Source organism: Rhinatrema bivittatum, unplaced genomic scaffold, assembly GCF_901001135.1.
Source record: "Rhinatrema bivittatum unplaced genomic scaffold, aRhiBiv1.1, whole genome shotgun sequence".
In the NCBI taxonomy this organism is placed as follows: Eukaryota; Metazoa; Chordata; class Amphibia; order Gymnophiona; family Rhinatrematidae; genus Rhinatrema; species Rhinatrema bivittatum.
Genome location: NW_021821266.1, coordinates 44,380 through 72,078, shown reverse-complemented (window position 1 = coordinate 72,078; position 27,699 = coordinate 44,380). Strand labels below are relative to the sequence as shown.

At 43.6% G+C, this 27,699-nt stretch overlaps 1 protein-coding gene across 1 annotated transcript; it reads left to right on the top strand.

Moving 5' to 3' along the window:
* LOC115082563 (cytochrome P450 2K6-like) lies at window positions 1-24,121 on the top strand (the record flags this gene model as incomplete). The annotated part of the gene is given in 4 exon segments (XM_029586779.1): window positions 1-139; window positions 11,792-11,976; window positions 21,784-21,946; window positions 23,226-24,121. Coding segments are annotated over 4 exon segments (669 nt in total), but the record flags the coding sequence as incomplete, so codon positions are not given.
* Between the last annotated feature and the right edge of the window lie 3,578 nt (window positions 24,122-27,699).

Genomic DNA, 27,699 nt, shown 5'->3' with positions numbered 1-27,699 from the left:
GAAAAGTCTAACCTTACATATTTTAATGAAGAAAATTTAATTAATATTGTACAAAACTTGTTTGCTGCTGGAATGGGTACTACTGCCTCTACTCTTCGCTGGAGTCTTCTGCTAATGATGAAATATCCAGAGATTCAAGGTAAGAAACGTAATGCAAAACTGTCATCTAGAAAGGAAGTGATGGAAAATAAAAGTCCTTCTAATTTATAGAAGCATTATAATGTACAAAAATGATTTAAAGCAGGCAAAAGGTTTATTTCACAAACACATTAAGAAGGCTGAAAATCATCATAATAAACCATTCAAAATTGTTTCAATTGTTTCTTATCTATCAGAAAAGAAAAGAAGTACAACTTCGAGCAATCTGGTGAATTTTTCAACAGATATGTTGACTAATTTCTTTGCCAAAAGATAGCCATTGCAAATATCCAAAGAGAATTTTCATCTTTCTCATGCAGAAGGAATTAGATTTGGAGGATTTTGAAATAGTTGATCTTGCCTTCTACATTTTTGGAAGAAAGCCTTCATTTTTAACAAAATTTCAGAATTGAGTGTCATGGGAATTCTAAAGGAAGTGGGAACTTCTACATCATTATTGGATCCAATGCCCTCTAAACTAATCTTGCTTCCTACTTAGTTCAACGATCAATGCTAATTTGAAACAAGATCTTGTGCCTTTTGATTTAAAGGAATCCTGATTATTCTGCAAATTATTTTATTTTATTTTATTTGGGCATTTATTAGTCTACAGTCATCTATTGGGTTATTGCTATATGGTCTTTCCCAGGGTTCAGTATTAGCCCCATTTTGTTTAAAGGTGCATTTTCAAAGGCTTAATCTTGCAAAAAAGGGCATATACATCTGTATATGGCCCAAGTGTGTACAATCGTTATTTTAAAAAGGGATAGCATATGCATGGATATATGCAAGCACAAGTAAAAGTACATACATAAAAGGGGCAGTTCAGAGCATTCTGGGGCGGAGCATCATTTACTCATGTAAGTTGCTATTTTATAAGCAATTTACACATGTAGATTTGGCAGTTTACTCGCATAATTTACACCCGCTCTATATCTAGAGTAAGTGATAGTAAATATCTTAAAAGTAAAATGCTGATGGGTGGGGGAATCTTGGTGAATTGAATTGGGGTAGTTGAAGCTGAAGAGCTAGGAGGGTCTCAATGATCTGCAGATGGTCTGGGCAAACTAGTAGACTAATTGATAAAACTGGTACATGTTAGAAAATCTGCCTTCTTACACACGTAAAACCTGATTTACAAGGGTAAATGCATGTAAAATATGCTGGCAAATCTCCAATTATATATTTTTAGAATTAGACATAAGAAAATGTGGGTAGGTATAGCATTTACGTGCACTTATCTGAATACGTTTTGACTTATCCAGATAGGTCGCTCTATTTAAGACTTATCCAGCTAAGCAGCAGATAAATACCTTCCCCTTATTGATGGTATACTTGTATTATTGTTGCATCCATCAATCTTCGATGGCTTCGCCTCACCTACCTCTCTCTACTCTCGACTCCTCCCGCTCACCTTGGACTGATGGCCACCGCGGCTGCTTGCCTTTCTCTCCGGCTTCCCCGGACCGGCTTTGGTGCTGCCTCCCACCATTCTCCTTAAAGGTACCTCTAGAGCATGCTCGCGTATGCCGCCCACATCTATAACTCTATGTTGGAGCGAACCTCAGGGGCGTCCCCCTGTTCTGACATCATGACCTCCGGGTATATCTGCCTACAGTATTTGCTAGCTCGTTGAATTAGCAACAGGATTCGTACGGATGGGATTCACTCTCCGTTCCTAAGCTACTCTACCACTCCAGCGCTATCTGGAGCTCTTACTACCCTTCGGGGTCTCTAACGGGGTACCCGATCCTTGGGGGCCTCTCTGCTTCTTTCAGGTGCTATCAGGAAACCGGTACTTGCTCCTCGAGGGCCCATGTTCCCTGTGTCACTGCCTGCAACCTATACCCTTATTTGGAAGAACTAACTTACAGTTACCATCAGAGAGTACAGAAACCATCTCTCTCCACAGTACTGCTTCACTGGAACCAGGTACTCGCTCCTCGAGGGCCTGCTCTCTGCTCCGGTGCCAGACCTCTCATCTAGTGGAATCTCTGTTACTGCTAAGTGAGTACAACACCACTGTGTCTCTCTGCTCTAAGGGATCAGGTACTCACTCCTTGAGGGCCTGCGCTCCCTGTCTCAGAGCTTCTCCTATTTCTACATTGAGACTCTGTAATTAATCTTATTGTGTGCTCATAACTCTCAGTCTCTTTCCACTACAGCACTGCCTTGCAGAGGATTCACTGTTCCTGCGTACAGTGTGAGACACGCCCAGCCAGGCTGTACAACCAGTACTCACTACTGCCACCTCTGGTGGTCACTTAAACTGTCTAATAAAAGATTCAAATCTGTGTTTGTCTGTCCGGAGTCTAGCCTTACACCGTGGTCCCTCACGGGACTGCCCCCCGTGGGTGTGGCCAGCTGCCACAGTGTCCAAGGATCCACCCAAATACCATTAACCATAACAATTATATGTATTCATCAATGTGGAAATGGTTTGTGCTGGGAACTCTAAACTCACTGCTTGAAAAACACCTAAGCATTCATCAGGTTTTGTGGATGTACACAATTATAAGACATTTTATAGATTAACATACAATATAGGCATTACATAATAATCTAGCTCATGCATATTCATTGTGGATATCCAGAAAACCTGAATGCCTAGGTGTGTCCCAAACACAGGATTCAATTAAAGAGAAAACTATGTGGACACCAACAAGTTTTATGTCTCAGAGCAAATACAACTTCATGTTGGGAATATGTACATCATAGAATGGTGTCCCTCAACAGTGGCCCACCTTATCTTCTCTGCATGTGTGTGCTCCTGCCCCTTCCCATTCTTCTGGCCTCTTTAAAATGTTAGGATGCGAAAGAGATGCTGAGAATGACACTTCACAAAACTCTAGCTGTGAGGTTTGCTGTAAAGATTGCCTTCAGTCAGGGAACTTGGCCTCTCCTTGCCTTTTACCATATCTGGAAGAGCTTCAGGTATGCAGATCATAAGATCAGCAAGGAATGGCAGCTGTAACAGGCCAAGGAAAGCTCTGAAGGCTGCATAGCTCTGAAGGGTAGCAGACTCACAGAACCAGCAGGGGGCAATTAGAACTTTAGAGGGCTGTGCCTAGACAGGAAACATCACATTTGAGGGTTGTGCCTAAGCAGAAGAGACTCTGTTCAAGCATCTCACTAACAGATAAGGAATATTTCTGATTTCTACTTATTTCAGAGTACTTTGTGATAGAATATATTGCTGTCTGTACTTTCATATTTCTCCTCTCCCTCTGCTTTTACATATTGAGGTTGTATATTAATTTGCTGTGGGTTAATTGTTTCAAGACAAAAGATCAAAAACAAAAAAAATCCTCTTGAGATACTCTTGTCACTCTACACTTTAATCTCTATCTTTAACTACATATAGCTGTTATAAAAAATCACTGTTTGTCTAGAGATAAACATTGGGGCAAAGATTGATGTGGAGTAATTTTTAAGCAAAACTGAAAGCATTGCTGAAACAGCCTTGCTCTAACCAGTGGGCAGCAGACTCACAGAACCAGCAGGGGGCAATTAGATCTTTTGAGGGCTGTGCTCAGCCAGAATACAGGAAATACTAAAGCTTCTTGTGTCCAGCTACGTAAAAAGTTTAACATAGTAAGCCAATTGGGGGAGGCTATTATCAAACGCAATAGCAGATACAGGGTCCTGAGAGCAACCTTGATTAAGGGTAACTGTTTAACTCCCTCCCACCCCTGGGGTTGGGTTTCTGATATAATCTGCCTGAATACATAATTTGTCAACTATAGGCTGGTAATTTGGTAATTCCTTAAGTGTTATACATCATATTTACCAAAATGAGGACTATCCAATGCAACTGCTGTGGAGCCTTTATATTGAGGGTAATCATATGGAGACTTAAGGCTTGCCCATTTGTTCAGAACTCTCTACCTTGGAAAAGGAGCTGGCTGAAGTTAAAGCTGAATTACCTTCAATAAAGAAGTCTCAGCCACTTTACATTATTCAGGAATTAATTTCCATTACCACAGAATAACCAAAAGTCAAGGAAAAGAGATTTCATGTGGGCTCAGGTAGGATAAGACCTGTGACCCACAGACACCTGTTATTGATAGCTGTGCAGCCCACAAACTCTACCCCCTCACACAGGGCATTAAGGAACTAAAAAACAGTATTACAGTGGGCTCTGGTAGAATTAGACCTGTGATCCGGAAACACACACTGTATCAAGTGCAACTAGTACAAAATGCTTCTCTGTATTAAATACTGAAGAAGTTCTTGAGAAAAAGATTGAAGTGTTATCTGAAAAGAGAGAAGAAACCCAATGCATACAGAAATTCCAGATCAGAAACCAAAGAAAAAAGCTCACTGTGATGGATGACTGTCATCAGAGGCACTAATTTTCCCTTGCACAAATGCAAAGGGAAAAGTGGATAACAAAACTCAACTAAAGAGGTCACAAAAGGAGTCCAGGAACAGCAGTAACTGAACGAAGAAAGCTGGAAAGCTATGAGCACAAATGCTCGTAGTTTGGGCAATAAAATCCCAGATCTGCAAGCCCTAATGGTGGAGGCGGACTTGGTTGTTGCTGTCACAGAAACGTGGTTTACAGAATCTCATGACTGGGATACGGCAATACCAGGCTATAACTTGTTAAGGAAGGACAGAGAGGATAGGAAAGGGGGAGGAGTGGCTCTTTATGTCAGAAACAATATCCAAGCATCTGAGCTGCAAGGAAGATGGGGCAATGAAGAAGAACTATAGGCCGACCTAAAAAAAGATGGGGCATCCATTTTTATTGGAGTGGTTTACAGGCCTCCAAACCAAAAGGAAGACTGGACAGAGATCTGGTTGAAGACATCCAAAAGATAGGAAAGAAGGGAGAAGTGGTGATCGTTGGAGACTTTAATATGCCAGATTAGACTGGAGAATCCCATCTGCAGAATCTAATAATAGTAGAGAAATAGTGGATGCCCTGCAAGTAGCTTTGTTCAAACAAATGGTAATGGAACCCACGAGAGAAGGAGCTATACTCGACTTAGTGCTCACTAATGGAGATAATGTCTCTGATGTCCAGGTGGGCGCCCACCTCAGTACCAGTGATCATCAAACGGTATGGTTTAATATCACAAAAAGGATACGAAAAAGCACAAAGACCCAAGTTTTGCAGTTCAAAAACACGGACTTTGATGAAATGGGGAAGTATCTGGAGGAAGAACTAAAAGGCTGGGAGAACGAGAGAGATATGGATCAACAGTGGACCAATCTAAAAGGAGCAATTACCAAGGCAACTAATCTATATGTTAGAAAAGTAAAGAAAAGCAAAAGAAAATGAAACCTATCTGGTTCTCAAAGGAGGTGGCTGACAAAATAAAGGCTAAAAGAACAGCGTTCAGGAAATATAAAAGACGCCAAAGGGAGGAGCACAAAGAAGAATATCTGGTAGAACTGAGGGAGATGAAGAAATTAATCAAGACAGCAAAAAGTCAAGCAGAAGAGAGGATTGCCAAGGAGGTAAGAGAGGTGACAAAACATTTTTCAGATACATCAGTGAAAAGAGAAAGTTCAAAGTGGTATAGTGAAATTGAAAGGTAGAAAGAATCAATGTGTGGACAGAGACAAGAAATGGCAGAAATATTAAATGAATACTTCAGTTCTGTGTTCACTAAAGAGGACCCTGGAGAAGGACCGTTGCTAGTTAACAAGAAACTGGAGGGGAGTGGAGTAGATGTAACTCCATTTACAGTAAAAAAAAGTATGGGAAGAGCTGGAGAAACTGAAAGTGGACAAAGCCATGGGGCCTGATGAGGTTCATCCCAGGATACTGAGGGAGCTCAGAGATGTACTGGCAGGTCCGCTGTGTGAGACCTGTACAATAGATCCCTAGAAATGGGAGTGGTGCCTAGTGATTGGAGAAGAGCGGTGGTGGTCCCGCTTCACAAGAGTGGGAACAGAGAAGAGGCTGGTAACTACAGACCAGTTAGCCTCACTTCGGTGGTGGGAAAAGTAATGGAGTCACTGTTGAAAGAGAGAATAGTGAAATATCTAGAATCGGGAGAATTGCTGGACCAGAGGCAGCATGGATTCACCAGGGGAAGATCCTGTCAGACAAATCTGATTGACTTTTTGACTGGGTAACCAAGGAATTGGATCAAGGAAAAACACTCGATGTCATCTACTTGGATTTCAGCAAAGCTTTTGATACAGTCCCGCACAGGAGACTAGTGAATAAAATGAGAAGCTTAGGAGTGAGTGGCGAGGTGGTGGTCTGGATGCAAATTGGTTGACGGTCAGAAGACAATGTGTGATGGTAAATGGAACTCTATCTGAAGGAGAGCAGTTTTAAGCGGTGTACCGCAAGGATCGGTGTTGGGACCGGTCCTGTTCATATCTTTGTGAGCGACATTGCGGACGGGATAAAAGGTAAGATTTATCTTTTGCAGATGACACAAAGATCTGCAACAGAGTGGACATGCTAGAAGGAGTGGAGAGAATGAGATGGGATATAAGAAAGCTGGAAGAGTGGTCGAAGATATGGCAGCTGAGATTCAATGCCAAGAAGTGCAGAGTCATGCATATGGGGAGTGGAAACCCGAATGAACTGTATTCGATGGGGGGGGGGGGGGGAGGCTGATGTGCACAGAGCAGGAGAGAGACCTTGGGGCGATAGTGTCTAATGATCTAAAGTCATCGAAACAATGTGACAAGGCGATAGCTAAAGCAAGAAGAATGCTGGGCTGCATAGCAGAGGAATATCGAGTAAGAAAAGGGAAGTAATTATCCCCTTGTACAAGTCCTTGGTGAGGCCTCACCTGGAGTACTGTGTCAGTTCTGGAAACCATTTCTCCAAAGAGATAGACACAAGATGGAGGCAGTCCAGATAAGGGTGACCAGAAAGGTGGATGGTCTTCAGCGAATGACTTATGAGAAGAGATTGAAGAATCTAAATATGTACACCCTGGAGGAAAGGAGGAGCAGAGGTGATATGATACAGACTTTCAGATACTTGAAAGGTTTTAATGATCCAAAGACAACGACAAACCTTTTCCGTCAGAAAAAAAATCAGCAGAACCAGGGGTCACGAGTTGAAGCTCCAGGGAGGAAGACTCAGAACCAAAGTCAGGAAGTATTTCTTCACGGAGAGGGTGGTGGATGCCTGAAATGCCCTTCCAGAGGAAGTGGTGAAGACCAGAACTGTGAAGGACTTCAAAGGGGTGTGGGATAAACACTGTGGATCCAAAAGTCTAGAGGATGTGAATGAAGAATGGGTGGCTCACGGGAATGACGGCTACTGCCTGGAGATAATACCCTTATTCAATAAACATACACATGGTTAATGCGACTCCAACATTGCTCTAAGACTCCAACATTGCTCTAAGCTTCAACGGCAAGAGGAAATGGGAAAAAAGGATTGCATTCACAAAAAAGCAGGGAGTAGCTTGCTTGTTATTACCCCAAACCAAATAAGCCTGATGCTTCACTTTCAATGCATATCCAGCATAGCTCTCTGCTTCAACGGCAGGGGAGAAAGTCTGATACTTTACTTTTAATGCATATCCAGCATAACTCTCTGCTTCAATGGCAGGGGAAATGAAGAAAAGTGGATCTATATACAGACAAGAACCAACAAGGACTGAATTACATAGTCTGGGTAAACAAATAAGCATGGGTGTAGCTTGTTTATTGCAGCAGTTACTACCCCTAACTAATTAAGCTACATATTTCACTTAGATGCAGTTCCAACAGTGCTCTCTACATTAATGGTGGGAGTGGAAGGGAAATAGAACCAAAAGGTTACTAAGAGCCAAGAGTAACAGATAAGTATGAGAAAAAAAAAGTGTGAAGCTTGCTGGGCAGACTGGATGGGCCGTTTGGTCTTCTTCTGCCTTCATTTCTATGTTTCTATGTTTCCTCCGGTATGGTACAAGTGGACCTGGAAAGGTATGCTTTTTATGGCTATTGTTTTAGTTGCTCTCTTAAGGAATTTCTTCTTGTCATCTGTCTGCTGTATTGTTAGGCCTTTGCATGAAGACAAGCCCTTGTGAGGCAGGTGAGAAGTAGACTGAATACTGTCCCTTTACGGCAACTAGGCCAAGCTACTGAATGGAAACCAAACTGTTGCATTGATTTAGTGTCACATTTGTAAATCAGGGGACATTAACTGTACTTTATACATCTTTACTAATACCCTTACAGATGCAGCACAGTAAAATTACTGGTGGATGAGAATGCAGAATTTGTGGATTCAGGGGGAGAAAGACAAATAGGAGAAAAGTGATATGTGTTTTGTACCACATATTTCCACCATCTCAATAGTGTGTCTATAGCCATAAGTGTGGCCCCATTTCCCTGCACTGATCTTCCATGTTTTCCCTTCTTTCCTTAATCTGTCTGCTTGACCACTTCACCACTACACTAAATCTTGTTCCTTCTAATTACTCCCATGACCTAAAAAACAGCAAATACCCTTCCTGGTGTTCTTCTTCACATATCACTCTGATGCTATATTTGTTTTCTCCAGCCCCCTTCCCCAGATGTACTACCCTTTTTTCACTCTCAGCCTCATAGTCACCAGCAACATGGGCAGCAGGGCCTGGTATATAACTTGAAAAACATGTAGGCCACAAGTCCATATTAGCTGAAGCTGAGGTAATGACGTAGTAATTTCCTTCAAAGTTCCAGAGTAAAGTGAAAGCTCCTCGTCTGAGGAGGACAACGTCGATGAGGAGTTGTTTCCTGTGAAAACAAAAGCAAGTGTGTGTATCATATTGGAAGCTCACATGCTACAGAGAACGATGCACTGGATGAGTGAGACACTTAAAAAAATTGCTTTTTGAGGGAGAAGTGAAAGCAAAGGGAAGCATTGTATGGGCTAATCCTGTTATCAAGGTGCTGGCTAATCCTGTTATCAAGGTGCTAATCCTGTTATCAAGGTGCTGGCTAATCCTGTTATCAAGGTGCTGGCTTCCATATAGATAGGTGAATGGGCATCCAGATGATTGGTGTGAGCAGGAGATACATTGATGGAGGCCACTGTGTGCTAGAGGGTGAGGGTAATGTGCGACAGGGTTGACAGTGACCACTAGAGGTGTACATAGCAAGGCATGTAGATTTGTGATGCTACACATTGTTCTACTGGACCAGGGCTCAGTTATTTACATGGAAATCCATGTAGGAGTGGGATTAAAGTCCCCAAAGGAATGCTACCTAGGCTAAAGGGTGTCTTCCCTAAACTCTTTCAGGATAGTGGAGCCTGTGACAGAGAGACATGTAAAGGACAGTTAGTGAAAGTGAAGACCATTTTTGGCAGAGCTGGGGGGTGATTAGTGTGGTACTTGGCACAGAGAGGACATAGATAGAACTAATTGAATATTCCAAGTTGGCCTGAAGAATATCTTACTTCTAACCCCAACTCACTGAGTGCACAGCCAGTCCTTACAGTGCTGCCACTTCAGGCATACCTCCTGGGCCTTCTTCTTCAGGTTGATTTATAGGGCAAAAAGGATGACGCCCATTAATAGTGCACTGTTGCATTCAATGTGTCATATTGATATCTTACTATGGATTGTTAATCTTTAATGTAGGACACTCATTACCTCCTCCAGTAGCCCCCCCCCCCCCCATGCATGGCCTCACCCTCTTCACCCCCATTTTCCCCATTCTACTTACACCATGTGGTAATGAGGGACCGCAATTTAAGGCGGTCCGCAACTCCCACTAGGCAGTTGTGTTCTGCCGCAGGGTCCACCACTCTCTGGCACAAAAATGAGGTTTCCCTCATTGGCCACCACCAGGAATGCCAGCAGGTGGATGTCCCTGGTGGTGAAATTGGCCATGAGGGAGTTTGAACGCCCCTAAGGTCCGGAAGTTGTGTGTTGCTGAACCGGGCACATAACCCGCTTGTGCACACGTTCAAGCGATGTGTGTTGTGCGCGCACCTATGCACAGATGATATGCGCACATATTTGTGCATGATCATACTCACATTTTCATAAGTATGCATATAATTTGGCGCACCACTGAAATTTCCTTTATTTCCCCGCATCGCCCACTTAAGTGCGTATGTGTGCACACGTGCTCATTTTAAAATCCGCCTTTTTGAGGTACTTTGCCCAATGTCCTAATCTCTTTGCATGGTGTATTATCTTACTAAGGACCAACAAAAATTATGCTGTTGTGTATATGAGCTTTCGAACACTAAATGGGTCCTTTCTTCAAATGTGACTGCAAAACTGAAAGAATTGCAGTTCTACAGGAAAATGTTATTCCTTAGCCCTGGAATTTAGAAATCTTTTGCGTGGCTTAGGAAAGATGATGAGAGAGATGGAAACAACTTATAAATGCTGAGTTAATCTAACTTTGATATTGCCTTTATAATATTTAATATACAGTGAGATCAATTTCTAAAAATCCAGAACACGGATAAATTATCCAGCTAAAGCTAGCTGGGTAAGATATCAATGATATTCAATGGGGTAAACATCCTGCTGAATATTCTTGAATAAAGTTATCCAGATAAACCTAGCAGGATAACTTTGAAACCCAACCTGTTATGTATGAATATCACTAGTTTAGGTTTCAAAATTATCTGGGTATGTGTACCTGGATAACTTTAAGCTAAGCCAGATATATTCTAAAGAACATATCCAGTTAAGTGGTGATCTGGCTTTAAAAAAAAATAACAGCCTAGCGAGTCTGCCACTCTGATTCCCAGAACCCTATTCCCGTGCTAAACAATGGGCATTCAAAATTGAAACACCCCCCTATTCCAGTCTCCTCAAGCCCCTCCAAATTTCAATGTAAAGGTTAATGGGTACAGAGCCAATAATTGCCCATCTGCACAACTCCCTCCAGCCTCTCCTGATTCACCCCACCAGACATCCATCCAAACCCTTTTATCACTGCCAGAACCTTGGTACTCTCATACCACTCCCAGTAGCTTCCAATACTGCTGTCATAATAATACTTTGACACACTATGTCTGCCAGCTCTGTCCTCCCCAAACCCAGCTCTGCTCCTCTGTGGTGTCAGTAGAAGAACCCTTCTCTGTGAAACAGTACAGGTACAGGTACAGGTACAGTAGAGGTACTTTTAACCACAGAAGGGGAAGGCAATTTTCAGCCCCCATTTTTACCTGGGTGTTTGCTGGGTAACATCTTTTGAAAATTGCCCACTTAAGGGGTAATTTTGTAACAGCCTGCATGAAGTGGACAACAAACACTCATAAGTTACACCAGTTTTCAGAGCATAATTATGCATGTATATTTGCTTTGAAAATTGTCTCATCAAAACTACCTGTACACAATTGCACCTGCAAATATGTATGCAAACATTTTTTGGGGAAAATTTACATCCATACTTTTGAAAAGACAAAAGTATGCATGAAAGTGCAAACCTACTCCCCAAACCCACTCTGGAAATACTTCCTGTCAGTCTGGCAAAACTTAAGCATATACAGGATAAACACAAGTAAAGTAAAAAAGCATTTCTTTAGTAAAGCACTGTTTGAAAATCACCCTCTTAGTAGTTAGTGCAGTTGTTGGCATGCATGTTAATAATAATGTATTCAGGTACTTTTTTTTGTTTTTTTAGGGTGAGGATTATTCTCCACTATTTTATTTATGAGTTACATTTTCATATAAATCTTTATTTGGCATTTTATTCTTTCCATTCATTTAATTATTTTATGATTTATTAGAAAAAGTCCAAGAAGAGATAGAAAGAGTCATAGGATCCTCTCAGCCTCGAATTGAGCATCGGAAACAAATGCCTTACACTGATGCAGTCATTCATGAAATTCAAAGGTTTGCTGATGTCGTTCCAATGAATCTACCTCATGAGACTACTACAGATACCAATTTTAGAGGTTATTTTATCCCAAAAGTAAGTTTGTACTCTTTTTTTTTATACATTTCTTTTGGGTGCTAATTCCATGTAATTTTACTTTTCAAAGATACTCAGTGATGTTCCAGTGAGATCGATATTTGTAAAACATACAGGGGGGGGGGCAATTTTCACACTGACTGTCTAGGTGAGAAATCTATGGGTAATTTGTAGAGATGTGAATCGTGTGATCGATCGTCTTAATGATCGATTTCGGCTGGGGGGGGAGGGAATCGTTTCGTCGCGGTTTTGTTTTGTAAATATCGTGTAAATCGTAAATCGGGGGAGGGCGGGAAAACCGGCACACTAAAACATCCCTAAAACCCACCCGACCCTTTAAAATAAATCCCCCACCCTCCCGAACCCTCCCAAAATTCCTTAAATTACCTGGGGTCCAGAGCGGGGGTCCCGGTGTGATCTTTTACTCTCGGGCCTGCGGTGCATTGTAGAAATGGCGCCGGCGCTATCTTTGCCCTGACAGGACAAAGGTAGCGCCGGCGCCATTTTGTTTTTTGTCCACCAACATCAGGAGCGTAGGAGATCGCTCCCGGACCCCCGCTGGACCCCCAGGAACTTTTGGCCAGCTTGGGGGGGCCTCCTGACCCCACAAGATTTTCCAAAAGTCTAGCGAGGGTCCGGGAGCGCTCTCCTGCAATCGAATCGTTTTGCCGTACGGCCGGCGCCATTTTGCGCAAAATGGCGCCGGCCGTACGGCAACACGATTCGACTGCAGGAGGTCGTTCCCAGACCCCCGCTGGACCCCCAGGGACTTTTGGCCAGCTTGGGGGGGGCCTCCTGACCCCCACAAGACTTGCCATTTTGTGCAAAATGGCGCCGGCCGTACGGCAACACGATTCGACTGCAGGAGGTCGTTCCGGACCACCGCTGGACTTTTGGCAAGTCTTGTGGGGGTCAGGAGCCCCCCCCAAGCTGGCCAAAAGTCCCTGGGGGTCCAGCGGGGGTCCGGGAGCGATCTCCTACGCTCCTGACGTCGTTTTGCCATACAAATGGCGCCGGCCATATGCCGTATGGCCGGCGCCATTTTGTACGGCAAAATGATTCGAGTGCAGGAGGTCGCTCCCGGACCCCCGCTGGACTTTTGGCAGTCTTGTGGGGGTCAGGAGGCCCCCCCAAGCTGGCCAAAAGTCCCTGGGGTCCAGCGGGGGTCCGGGAGCGATCTCCTACACTCCTGACGTCGGGGGACAAAAAACAAAATGGCGCCGGCGCTACCTTTGACCTGTCATATGACAGGGCAAGGTAGCACCGGCGCCATTTCTACAACGCACCGCAGGCCCGAGAGTAAAAGATCACACGGGACCCCCGCTCTGGACCCCAGGTAATTTAAGGCATTTTGGGGGGGTTCGGAGGGTGGAGGATTTATTTAAAGGGTCGGGGTGGGTTTTAGGGTTGTTTTAGTGTGCCGGTTTTTCCGCCCTCCCCCTTCCCCTCCCCCCGATTTACGATTTTTGACGATAAATCGGGGGAATTCCTATTGTATCGCGCTTCTAACGATTTTTGACGATTTAAAATATATCGGATGATATTTTAAATCGTCAAAAAACAATTCACAATCCCTAGTAATTTGTGGCCATTGACCTTTTTCTCTTCCTTCTGCTCCACCAGTCCCGAACCTAAGGATTATATCTCTCTCTTTCTAGCACATGAAGGCAAACTTCATTTTTTTAGTATGATGATATCACATGCATTTACGTCATATTTAGGATATATTTAGCTAGTGTTTCACTGCCTTGGTGTGTGTAGGTCCATTGGAGGGCTGAGCCTGCCTTGCTCCTGTTCTAGTTGTTCCTTGCCTTGTCTTCAGTCCAGCCTTGTTTCCTGCTCTGCCTGTGCTGGTACTCCATGATTTGGTTCAGTTCATCCGACTCATCACCCTTGAAAACTGTCTCTGGAACCGGTATCCTCCCCAACAACCTCATTAGTAAACAGAAAAGAAAAGAATTCATTTAGCCTTTCCGTGATGGCCTTATCTTCTCTAAGTGCCCCCTTTAACCCCTCAATCATCTTATGGTCCAATTGACTCCCTCACAAGTTTCCAGCTTCAAATATTTGTTTTTTAAGTTTTTATTATGTTTTGCCTCTATGGCCAAATTCATTTCAAATCTCTCTTAGCCTGTCTATCAGTGTTTTACTCTTAACTTGCCAATGCTTATGTTTTTCCTATTTTCTTTAGATGGATCCTTCTTCAATTTTTGAAGGGTTTATTTTTAGCTAAAATAGCCTTTTTCCACCTCACCTTTTAACCATGTCATTCAGTAATCATTTGACCTTCCTTCCACCTCTCTTAATGCGTGGAATATATCTGCTCTGCATTTCTAAGTTAGTATTTTAAATAATGTTCATGCCTGTTTTACACTTTTAATCTTTGCAGCTGCACCTATCAGTTTTTTTCTGTTTTCCTCATTTTATCAGTTATCCTTTTGAAAAGTTAGTGTTAGAGCTATAGATTTACATGTTGTCCCCCTTCCAGTCATTGGTTCAAAATTGATTATATGCTCACTATTGCCAAGTGGCCCCACCACCATTAGCTCTCACCAAATCCTGTGTTCCACTAAGAATTAGATCTAAAATAGCTCCCTCTCTCATTGGTTCCTGAATCAATTTCTCCATGAAGCTTTCATTTATTCCATCCAGGAACTTTACATCTCTAGCATGTCCTGATGTTACATTTACCCAGTCAATATTGGGGTAATTGAAATTTCCCATTACTACTGCACTGCCAAATTTGTTAGCTTCCCTAATTTGTCTTAGCATTTCATTATCTGTCTCATTATTTGGCCAGGTGTCAGTAGGATACTCCTATCACTATACTCTTAACCCAACACACACGGGATTTCTACCCATATAGATTCTACTGTGCATTTAGGGGTAGATTTTCAAAAACGGCGCGTTCGTGTACTTTTGTTGCGCTCCAGGCGCCAACAAAAGTACGCGGGATTTTAGTAGATACGTGCGTAGCCGCTAAAATCCTGGATCGGCGCGCGTAAGGCTGCCTATTCCGTGTAGCCAGCACACGCCGAGCCGCGCAGCCTGCCGCCGTTCCCTCCGAGGCCGCTCCGAAATCGGAGCGGCCTCGGAGGGAATTCGCTAACGCCCTCCCCTCACCTTCCCCTCCCTTCCTCTACCTAACCCACCCCCCCGGCCCTCTGTCTAACCCCCCCTACCTTTGTTGGGGGATTACGCCTCTCAGAGGAGAAGTAAATCCCCGCGCGCCAGCGGGCCGCTGGCGCACCTAGACGCCAACCCGGGGGCGGTTCCGGAGGGCGCGGCCACGCCCCCGGGACCGCCCTGGACCGAAACCACGCCCCCGGCCCGCCCCCGAAATGCCGCTCCTGCCCCGAAAACGGCGCGCCGCTCGGCCCCGCCCCCCGACACGCCCCCCTCGGAAAACCCCGGGACTTACACGAGTCCCGGGGCTCTGCGCGCGCCGGTAGGCCTATTGAACATAGGCGCACCGGCACGCAGGGCTCTTAAAATCCACCCCTTAGTGTCTTGTATGATCTTTAACCTATTGGACTGTATGCTCTGATGGACTTAAAGCTCAGATGCCAATTATATCTATCTCAACATTCACTGCTATACACTCTAATTCTCCCATCTGACTTCTTAGACTTCTGGAATTGGCATACAGACATTTCAAAGGGTGTTTTTGTTTCTATTAACAACCTGCTTTTCAGTTAATAGGGATAATTTAGGAATCCTTTAGCTCAGGTGATTCTTTACTTATAGGCACATGGACTAATTTTGCTTTAATTGGAACCTCTCTGATGGGATGTCCTAATTCTCCTGTTTCACTAGTATCCTTCGAAGATACCTTGCTGCAAACCATGCACTGCTGAGTGACTGTCAACTTTCCTTAAAAGCTGCTCTATCACGTTTTTAAAAATAATGCCAGCAGTGTTGCATTCCTGCTTGCGGCAGGGCCGTGAGCAGGCTCTTACCTTTTCTTCAGCCGGGTTGGCCCGACCCCTGACGTCATTACCGGCATAGCAGGAGCTGTGCCAGGGTTCCTAGAAGTGGCAGGAGACAGCCATTGTGCCAGCGCGGCAGGAGCCGCACCGGGGATCTCCTTTGCGGCATGGAGCCACTTCAGTCCTGACTCCTTGGTCCTGGGGCCTCCATCTTACTGCTCCTGTGGCTGCCTGAGGCTGATCCTGTCTCTTTTGCCATGGCAAGGAGCCACGGACTTCAGTGCCTCTTCGCGGCCCAGAGGCCGCTGCCAACATTAGTCATCTAGTGGCCTGGAGGCCGCAGTCCTCGGTGTCTCTTCGCAGCTGGAGCCACCCTCCCACGTTGGGGCCTGCACGGCCCAGCTCCGGTTCCTCCCCTGCCTTCAGTGTCAGCGTCTGCAGGGCCGCTGTCCAGGGTCCTGCAGACTTCCTCTTCCTGCCTTTCCTAAGGCACGGGGCCGCCTCTTTCTGCACTTCTTGTAGGGCCAGTGAGGGAGTGGGTTCTGGATGATGTCACTTCCCCGGATCTGCCTCTTCAGCCTACAACAGGCTCCTCAGGTCAGTCCTTCGTTGCCTTTGCAAGGAGAAAGTCCTCCCTAGGACTCTCATCTGCTTCTCCTCCTAGGCACTCTGTTCTGTGTGGGATCCCGTGTCCCTCATCAGTGGTCCTTGTTCTTGTCTCTGCTTTGATGTCTTCTATGTTCCATGATGTCCAGGTTGTCTGCCCATCCATGATGTCCAGTTGACCGCCTGTCCCATGATGTCCAGATGTCCGTTTGTTCCAGATGTCCTCAGCTCTGCCTGACCCGTCCCTCATGGTTCATGACCAGCCTGTGTGGGCTGGTAGGGCTCGTAGTGGCCTAGTGGTCCGGGACCATCCCAACTGGGGTGTGTAGGGCGCTGGTGGGCTTTTCCATCTGATGGCGCCAAGGAGTCATCTCTTCCCTCGTCAGTCTGCCTTGATGTCCATAACCTTGATATCTGCCTTGCTTTGATGTTCTTGCCTGATGTGTCCTTCCTGGACAGGTCCTGTCCTGCAGTGTGGTTTGCGACCAGTCCAGCTGGACTGTGTAGGGCGCCTGAGGGACTGGGTTGCCTGCCTGTTGCTGTCCTTGGATTTCCGTGGCTCTGATGCCTTCTCATGTGGTCTACGACTCTGCCCGGCTGGGCTGAGTAGAGTGCCAGAATGGACATTGTCTGCCTGGAGGTTCCGGACTTTTAACCATTGGTTTTAGTCTTGTCTTGTCATGCCATGCCTGTCTTGCCATGCCTTGCCCTGCCTTGCGTTGCCTGTCTGTACCTTGCCATGCCTTTCCATGTCTGATGTCTTCATCAGTCCTGTCATGCCTTGAGTCTTTGTCTGCCTTGCCATGCCTGATGTCTTCGTCTGTCCTGCGCCTTGAGTCTTCGTCAGCCGTGTCACACCTGATGTCTTCATCTACCTTGTCCTCTGTCTGGTCCGCTGCTTCCTGCCACTCTCTAGTGGCAGTCCGAAAGGGCTTGGAATGGTCGGAGGACCATTCAGAGACCACCATTGCGTTGGTGGTCTCAAGGAAATGTGCAGGTCCAGTCGAGGCTCAGGGTAAGGACGTTTCACCGCAAGAGCACACATCTCGTCCTGCGCTGGAAAGCGCCCCTGGTGCTCTCTTCCATCTGCAGCGCTACAAGCAGCCTGGTTCCACTCTGGTTAAGGTGGAGCACATCCTTTTGGAAAAGACTTCCTCTTTCCTAAAAGGTTGCCCAGTTCCTTGCAAAAACTGACTCCTCCTTCCCTGCACCATCGATTCATCCATGCATTAAGACTCTGGAGCTCTGCCTGCCTCTGGGGACCTGAGTGTGGAGCAGAGAGCATTTCAGAGAATGCCACCCTGGAGGTTCTAGATTTCAGTTTTCTATCTAAAATCCTAAATTTGCTTCCAGAACCTCCCTCCCACATTTTCCTATGTATTGTCTCCTCCCCAGCACTGTCTAAAATCCTATCTAGGTGGACACATGAGGTCCACCACCTTCGCATCAGGCAAGTGCTTTGTAATCTACTTTATACCTGCAATTGCTGGGAAAGGCAGCATATACATTATGAAATTAAATTCAACCTTTCATGGCACTCAGTACTTTTACTGGATCTGTGCTCCAACAGCAGTTCCTTCGTAGGGTCCTGCAGGATGTCAGTTGTCAAATGCAATCATATCATCCAGCTTAGTTTACATAACCATTAACTTTATATTTTTTTCTCCTAAGTATATAGATTCAAAAATAGGAGCTATATACAAACATTAATACATGTTCTACAATAACCTGTCACAAGACAAAAAGTAAAAGCCAAGCAAACTGCCCTAAAACAATCAACCCCAAATAAGAAGGACAGAGAAACTAATGTGCTGTGAAGCAAACTTATCTCCATTAATTTAATATAGGGTAGATTTTGAAAGGTCACATGTATGCATCTCGCCACGCACAAAGATATGTGCTATTTTATAAAATACTCTTCAAGTAGAGAGAAAGAGAGAGAGAGAGGGAGACTCTTTGTAAGGCTCAGTCTGATACTCTGTATGGACCATTGAAATGGGGCACTTTAATTCAAGGTGAGTTTTCGGGAGGTGGGGTGTAGGGGTGGTATTACAGAAACATTCAGAGGTATTCATTGTAAAATTGTCCTCATTAAAGAATTTTATAAGTGATGAAAATTCTAACAAGAGAAGTTGATTTGTGCACTGCAGTGTCTGCTAGCTGCATTGTACAAATCAACTCCTTTTCATCACTTATAAGGTCTAAAATTCTTTACAGATGTCAGTTTTACAATGAATACCTCTAATTGTGTCTGTAATACCACCTTGCCCCTAACCTCAAAGCACCTCTCAAAAAATCATCCTGAATCAAAGTGCCCCCTTACAATGGTCATATATAGAGTATCAGACTGAGCCTTATAAAGAGGTTCTCTCTCTCTCACCTACCAAGGAGTTGTAGCAAAGTAGTGATGCACATAACTTATGCATGCCAGTTGATGAAAATTAGAGTTTACACTGGCTTCACCCTTTTTCTGAGCACATGTACATTAATGTACGTGCACCCTTTCCGGCTAATAAAATTTGTGTAGCTCCCATGCAGCTCACTTATGGACGGATGCGGCTGTTTTTGCACATGCAAGGCTTTTAAAATCTACTTCATAGTCTTTATGAGTATCAGGAAGCTGGGGGTATTTGCAAAACTTCTCAAACATATAAAAGAAGTATCCCAGACCTCTCGATCATTCACACATGCAGACCAAAAAGGATACCAAAAAGTATACCGAATATAAGCTAGGTTAAGAGAACATTATAGAAATCCTATTTTTGAGTGAGTACTCCAAAGTACCTCAAATCTTCACAAGAGTCTACTGTTCTGTTCGTACATCTCACTCTGAATGTCAAAGTGGCTCCTAACCCCCTACACTACAACCTAAACCTCACCTCGAGGTACTAAGTGGGCCTCATAACGTATTATAAGGGTCTCTCTCTCTCTCTCTCTCTCTCTCTCTCTCTCTCTCTCTCTCTCTCTCTCATCAATTATGGTACTTAATGTAGAAAAGTTATTGCACTCTGTGGTAATACCTATGTGAAGTGGTCAGATAGCACACTTTGTGATAAATAGGCTATTACCATAAAACACACCCCTTTTCTGATCACACATGATAGGCTCGGTGGCGCACAAGCCCCGGGACATGCGCATGTCCCTGGGCTTTCAAAAATGGGCGGTCCGGGGACGGTCCTGAGTTCTCCGGCACAGCGGCTATGCCGGAGGTTCGCGCACGGGCAGCCAGCCGGTGTGTGCAAGTTACGCCTGCCTTGGGCAGGCGTAACTTTGACAACAAAAGGTAGAGGGGATTTAGGTAGGGCTGGGGGGAGGGGTAGGGAGGGGTAGGGAGGGAAAGGTGGGGGGGGAGCCGAAAAAAGTTCCCTCCAAGGCCGCTTCGATTTTGGAGCGGCCTTGGAGGGAAAGGGGAAAGCCATCGGGCCTCCCCCTAGGGCTCGGCGCGCGCAAGGTGCACAAGTGTGCACCCCCTTGCCCGCGCTGACCCTGGATTTTATAACATGTGCGCGGCAGCGCATGCATGTTATAAAATTGGGTGTACATTTGTGCGTGCCGGGTAGCGCGCACAAATGTACCCTGCGCGTGTAAGAATAAAAATCTGACCCATATTGAATTGTTGGAGACAACTCCACTTGACAACATATTATTTTCTCTGGCCTACAATAATCGGTAATAGAAAGGTGATGAAGAATCAAGTCTTTTTTTCTATTCATGTAACAGATAAGTTCTATAATGAATAGATTCCAGAATACTGTACTGAATTTTAGTCTACAAATATATATTTCTAGAGCTATTCTTGCATCTATGTAGAAACTATCGAATTTCAATAAAGATCTTTGCTTCACCAGAAATCTTTTAGAATTCTAATATGCAGTAATTCTGAATGTCCACTTCTAGGAAATGACTGGGAGAGCTCCCAGTTATACTAGTTCTTTTAAGAAAAACTTTGTTTTCTTATGAAGGATGCAATTTTCAAATGGCCCACTTTGATGTAAAGTTCATGAATACTTTATATCACTAATCTTTCCATTAATTTTAAAGTTAAAGCAAGCACATACTTACACTTTTAACATTCCCACAGGTACAAAGTATCCAGAGACATCTGCACCTATGGATACTTTTCCCATAAAAAATAATGAACTTAGGGGCCGATGCAATATAAAGCGCAGAAAGCAGGTGCTGAAAAGTCAGTGCCCACTTTCCTAACACGCGCATGGTGCCCGCAAGGGGGGCGCCATGCAATATCCAAATTAGAGGGTTGGGCTGGAAGGGAGGCGCTAGGGTCATTTGTGTGACCTTAGCATCTCCTTGCTAACGCAACCCTGCCGCAGCTGCCAGTTATGAAGACCTACGCCCGTAAACTCGACATCGGTTTTCATAACTCGGCGGTCTGCCGACTTTTTTTTTTATTATTTTATACTTAAGAAAAGAAATACAGAAAAGCAGTTTTTTCTGCTTTTCTGTACTTCTTTTACCTGTGCTCAGCTATTAACGCCTGCTCCAGGCAAGCGTTAATAGCTGAGCGATAAATGTGCGTCTGAGATGCACATTTATTTTTTTGCATGCGGAGTGAATGAGTAATAGCCTCATTCACATGCATTTGCATGTGATGAGTGCTATTACATTCACTCCGCATCCGACAAGGGTTAAATAGGCACTAATCCCCGTATTGCATTAGGGGGTGGATTAGCACCTATTTAACCCGCGTCGGAGTGCGGGTTATACAGTGTGCTCTGCTGAGCGCACTATATTGCATCGGCCCTTTAGATTTGAAAATACAATCTAAGGGGTAGATTTTATAATTTAGCGCGAACGCATACTTTTGTTCGCGCACCAGGCGCGAACAAGAGTATGTGGGATTTCAATAGATAAGCGCGTACCCCTTTGAAAATCTACCCCTAAGTGTGTTATTTTTCTCCCCCATCTCCTACTCTTAATGCAGCTTAAAGTATGTGCAGTATTGAACCTCAAAGTGTAGGGTGGGCAATTTTGAAACAGCCCTTTTACCCAGGGAAATCTACATTTATCCCAGTAAATGGTTTATGGAATTTTCCCTCAAAATGCCTGCATTTGCCTTGAAGAACAGCTCAGCAGTTTTGTATGCTGCCCCATTGTTTTCATCCTGTAAACGATTTAACATCCTGTACCCACATGCCTTCCGTTTTTAGGGGCACAGACCTCCCCAGGCAATAATCTGTTCTTCCTCCTCAGTGTGAGCTTTCACTTTGCAGCACTACATAATAAGGCTTTCCTTTCCTTTTTCCACTTTTAGGGAACCCTTATCATCCCATTGTTGACATCTGTGTTAAAAGATAATACTCAGTTTGAGAATCCGGAAGAGTTCAATCCTCAGCATTTTTTGGATTCAGATGGAAAGTTTGTAAAGAAAGATGCATTCATGCCTTTTTTCCGCAGGTAATTAACATTTCTTGCTGGTATATTATTGTTTAATTCAATCATGCTTTCTTTTTTATAGGCCTTTTATCTCATTTTTCTACACAGCACTTTCTGACACTCGCCTATCCACAGGGAGCTCACAGGCCACTTCCCTTTCCCTCAAGTATCTCATGGTCTTTTTCTGGTATGACTATCAGTAACCAGTAATAATTAGATCGTGCCCCTCATCTCAGTGTGAGTTTTCACTTTGCAACACTATATAATAAGGTTTTGCTTTTTCTTATATTCAATTTTCCATTTTTTTGCCTATGAGCAAAAACAGATTAGTGAAGTCACCAAGATTATACTATAAATACAACACTTAAAAAATAAGAGTGGGAGATAGATAAACAGCATAAAATGAGACACCTCCCATCACTTATCCCAAATAATCTTTTCAAGATCTGTGTATGTATGTCACAGGATATCTGGGAATATTAGGATAACTGGAGCTATGATATATTGTAATCTTCTGCCTTGGGTATTTTTACTTAATCAATCATAGATTTGTAAACCATGCCTGTAACTCATAATGACCTTTGATGAACATAAGTATACAATCTGTTAGGATTACTGTGAAGTCCATGCTGAACTGAGGGCTGTTCTGTTATGTTCAGATAAACTTAGCCTCCGCTGTGCCTCTGAATATTTATGGCTGGGTTTCCAGCCAATAGTGCAGCTCCGCAGCATGACTAAAGTCAGACAGATAATTGAGTCAGGCGTTATTCGACTAAGTTATCCAGAAACTTAACCACACCCCATAAAGCCTCCAATTTATCTGGATATATTTTATCTGGCTGAAAACCTACTTGAATAAGTCAGAGATGGTCAGAGCAACTGGAATTTTGTATCCTGTGGTTTGTCCTGTGAAGCCCCAAACTCAGGAAAACTGTTTCAGTATGAACTTCTAAATGGCATATATTAATGTCTCAATAATTTAGTAAAATTCATAAAACGACACTGCTGGAAATGTCCCCATGAATAAAGAGTCGTCAGTAGTGTATATAAAATATCAATCAACAGGAAAAGAGAAGCCATACATGCTGGAATAGCATAAACTGCAACCGTTGTACTAAACTAAGCTTTTGCCCATAGACGTAGGTTGGGTGAAAAGCCTTAGTGAATCAGGCTCTAAATGCAAAAACAAAGCTTGCTAGTATATCTGTAAAAATGATTTAGATTCTACTCATTCTGAGGTATTTTATTTTTATCTTATGTTATAATCATAAAAGCACCATTATTTCTAAACATCTGAACCAAGCATGCATTTTGTTCCAGGCCGGAGAATCTGTATCGGTGAGACGCTTGCCAAAATGGAACTTTTCATTTTCTTTACAAGTCTTCTGCAGAAATTTACCTTCCATCCTCCTCCTGGTGTAACAGACTTGGACCTCACCCCTGTAAGTGGGATCACAACCCCACCAATGCCGCACCTGATCTGTGCACAGCCACGTTCCTGAACAGACACCGTACATAACTACACAGTTACACAGCTATTTAGGAGAAAACAATATAAAAACAAATCCCTCAAATGGAGCCATCTTCTGATTGCTTTGTCTGTCTCTAAGCTGTAATCTAGAGGATAAAAGAGAAACTGTACTTAAAACCTGCATCAGTCATGCTTATTCTTGGTCCATGTTTTTTGTATAATGATAATCTATGGAGAGGTTCAGTGGCTAGACCCAGTCTCTGTTTAAACACTTTTTAACACAATAGCTGCCCCTTCCTTCCAAGGCCTGATTTCTTAACAACCTTTTCTAATTTTTAAATACTAGTAATGACATACTTAGAATTAAATATTATTATTTTATCTTTATTGAACACTAGTATTTGCAATAGTTGATAATAAACATCAAATATAGTTTTATAGCAATTGCCATTATGCATACAATTGATAAACCTTGCAACTTAATATGTCTTCCATCGAATAAGCAAAAATTCCATACCCATGAATTTTAGACTATTTTTGACATAATTTCTCTTTGAGAAATGGAATGGAATGGAATTGGTTGCAAATAATAAAATTGTCAATAACCTTTAATCCATAATTCTTTTTTAATCATTTTTATTTTCTCAGTCTGGCACTGTATTTATGATTTTTTTTTCAGTATAAACTGTATATACTTTATCTGAATGAATCAGTCCAGTAGTATATTGCATTCATTTGTATATATGTTGTTCTACAGCAGACTTTCTCGATTATGTCCTGGTTACCCTCCACTAGGGATGTGAATCGTTTTAAGACGATTAAAATTATCGTCCGATAATTTTAATATCGTCTTAAACCGTTATGGAACACAATACAATAGAGATTCTAACGATTTATCGTTATAAATCGTTAGAATCGTGAGCCGGCACACTAAAACCCCCTAAAACCCACCCCCAACCCTTTAAATTAAATCCCCCACCCTCCCGAACCCCCCCCAAATGACTTAAATAACCTGCGGGTCCAGCGGCGGTCCGGAACGGCAGCGGTCCGGAACGGGCTCCTGCTCCTGAATCTTGTTGTCTTCAGCCGGCGCCATTTTCCAAAATGGCGCCGAAAAATGGCGGCGGCCATAGACGAACACGATTGGACGGCAGGAGGTCCTTCCGGGCCCCCGCTGGACTTTTGGCAAGTCTCGTGGGGGTCAGGAGGCCCCCCACAAGCTGGCCAAAAGTTCCTGGAGGTCCAGCGGGGGTCAGGGAGCGATTTCCCGCCGTGAATCGTTTTCGTACGGAAAATGGCGCCGGCAGGAGATCGACTGCAGGAGGTTGTTCAGCGAGGCGCCGGAACCCTCGCTGAACGACCTCCTGCAGTCGATCTCCTGCTGGCGCCATTTTCCGTACGAAAACGATTCGCGGCGGGAAATCGCTCCCTGACCCCCGCTGGACCTCCAGGAACTTTTGGCCAGCTTGTGGGGGGCCTCCTGACCCCCACGAGACTTGCCAAAAGTCCAGCGGGGGTCCGGAAGGACCTCCTGCCGTCCAATCGTGTTCGTCTATGGCCGCCGCCATTTTTCGGCGCCATTTTGGAAAATGGCGCCGGCTGAAGACAACAAGATTCAGGAGCAGGAGCCCGTTCCGGACCGCTGCCGTTCCGGACCGCCGCTGGACCCGCAGGTTATTTAAGTCATTTGGGGGGGGTTCGGGAGGGTGGGGGATTTAATTTAAAGGGTCGGGGGTGGGTTTTAGGGGGTTTTAATGTGCCGGTTTTGCGATTTTTAGATTTTTAGATTTTTTCACGATTTTTTCACGATTTTTCACGATATTTTACCCCCCCAAACGGCAACAATACGATTCCCTCCCCCTCCCAGCCGAAATCGATCGTTAAGACGATCGAGGACACGATTCACATCCCTACCCTCCACAGCCAAGTCAGTGATGCTAATTATTCCATGTAAATGCCAATGTAACTCATGCATATTCATTGTGGATATGTGCAAAGTCCAACTGTCTTGGGGTCACCAGGTCACCTGTAGAATCACCAAGATAATGTATTTCACAAAAGTAATGCATGAGTACCTGCAAATTTTGTTTAAATGTAAACCGATGTGGTATGTAAAATCGAACACCGGTATATTAAAAATAAATAAATAGATAGATAAATAAATAAATAAGTATGGGAAGCCTTGTTATAAAGGGGTAATTAATCAAAACTGGTACATTTCTGGAAATTTTGTAGTGATTTTTATCCAGGGGAATTCTACTAATAATGATTATTGATATTTCCTAAGGAAACTTTAAGCACATACATCTGTATCTGCTGTATCTGCTTATAACATTTTTCAAAAAGGAAAAAATCTCTCAATTGTTGGAACAAACTATGGAATACAGTTTATCCACCAACGGGAAAAAAATTTTGGGGAAGAAGAGGAAGGTTTCATACAATTTCATATCATCGCATCCAGCAATGTATGGCAATTTTTAATCATAAAAAGACCTCCTCCAATCCGTGAATATTTTTTTATTATTTTTAAGCGTGATTAAATTTAATGAATAGTGACTTAAAACTTTTTCCTTGAAATTATTTCCACCCACAATTAGGCTTTTTTTTTTTAACTTCTTCAGGAAACACCAAACAATTCTCAATAAAGCCGACACGTAATTATTCTCACATACGATCTTATTGTAGGGAACTTCCCTGTGACTTATCTGTATACTCTCAAAATTTAAAGTCCATGTCCATATCCCTATGGACAAAAAAAAACCTAATTGTGGGTGGAAATAATTTCAAGGAAAAAGTTTTGTCACTATTCATTAAATTTAATCATGCTTAAAAATAATAAAAAAATATTCATGGGTTGGAGGAGGTCGGTTTATGAATAGAAATTGCCATACATTGCTGTATGCGATGATATGAAATTGAATGAAACCTTCCTTTTCTTCCCCAAAAATTTTTTCCCGTTGGTGGATAAACTGTATTCCATAGTTTGTTCCAACAATTGAGAGATTTTTTCCTTTTTGAAAAATGTTAGGAAAATTAACAGAGTATTGACTGGAGGTGATATCGGGTTTATATTTCTATCAAATCATGCAACACCCACCCTACATCCCCTCCTAAATATAAAAAAAATGTCCTGGGGTCCCCTGTTGGCCCCCCCACACCCCCTTCCCAGTTTCTAAATATAGCAAAATGTGGAGCTGCTGCCAGACCCTCCTACCCCCCATCCTATTTCTCTCCCCATCCTCCCGAAAATAAAAAATCCCTGCTGGGAGCGGGCTCCAAAATTATCCCCTGTCAGTGCTCCAGGGCATTTTCTAACATGAGCTTTGCTGGTAGCATACAGTATACACATTTTATGCTTTGTTAGAATTATTCTGCTATCTCTGGACATGCTTCAGAGGTCTAAAGTTATCCAGAAGCTAACTCAACATTTCCCAATTATGACCCTGGAATGACCCTACATACAGGATCATTTTTCAAAATGAGTTAAGGCCAAACACGCGTTAAATAGGGTCTAATGTACGCTGCTTGCGAGATAATTATCACAACGCAAGGTAGATTGCAAATATATTTTGAATAGGGAAGTGGGAGGAGTTAATGCAAATAAGGGTCTCCTATTGCAAATTGCAGCAATTCAACACACAATAATGCATGATTTATTGTCAGAAATAACTATATATTGAGGGAGGGAGGCCCAAGCCAGCGTTGGGTGAGGATGCTATGTAAGAGCACTCCAAGACATTGCCTTTCTTACTTTCTCATGCTTTTCGAGATGGTTAAATGATGTGGAAGACTTCGAGCGGAGCCTCCTGCCCCTTCGTTAAATGTCTTACCATGTCAGTCAACAATCCCCGAGTTACTCTGTACTTAAACTCCATCGGGGCCAGCCTTCGTGGCCGCCATCTCCAAGGGAGCGGAGCTTTGGCCTGAAGAGGTTCTGGATAACTCTCTTAGCCCCGACGATAGATCTCCACCTTCCCTATCACAGCTGCAGGAAATGCCATTGTCCATCAATGTAACTCTGGACTGGGACAGCTCAGATTTTGATCAAGGGTTGCCGACGGCGATTGTCTGAAGCCAAGATGAGCAGGGACATGGAGCAGGAATATTGCAGACTTATCAAGGCTCAGGATCATCTCAGCCTTCCTTTGGATCTCCAGCCAAAGTCACTGAGTCTGTTGCAGGTGGAATTTCAATCAACTAACTATTATCTGAAAGATTAAATAACCAATTCACATTTACCCATTCTAGTTCTCTCATGATTTTATAGATCTCTATCATATCCCCCCCCTCAGCCAACTCTTCTCCAAGCTGAACAGCCCTAAC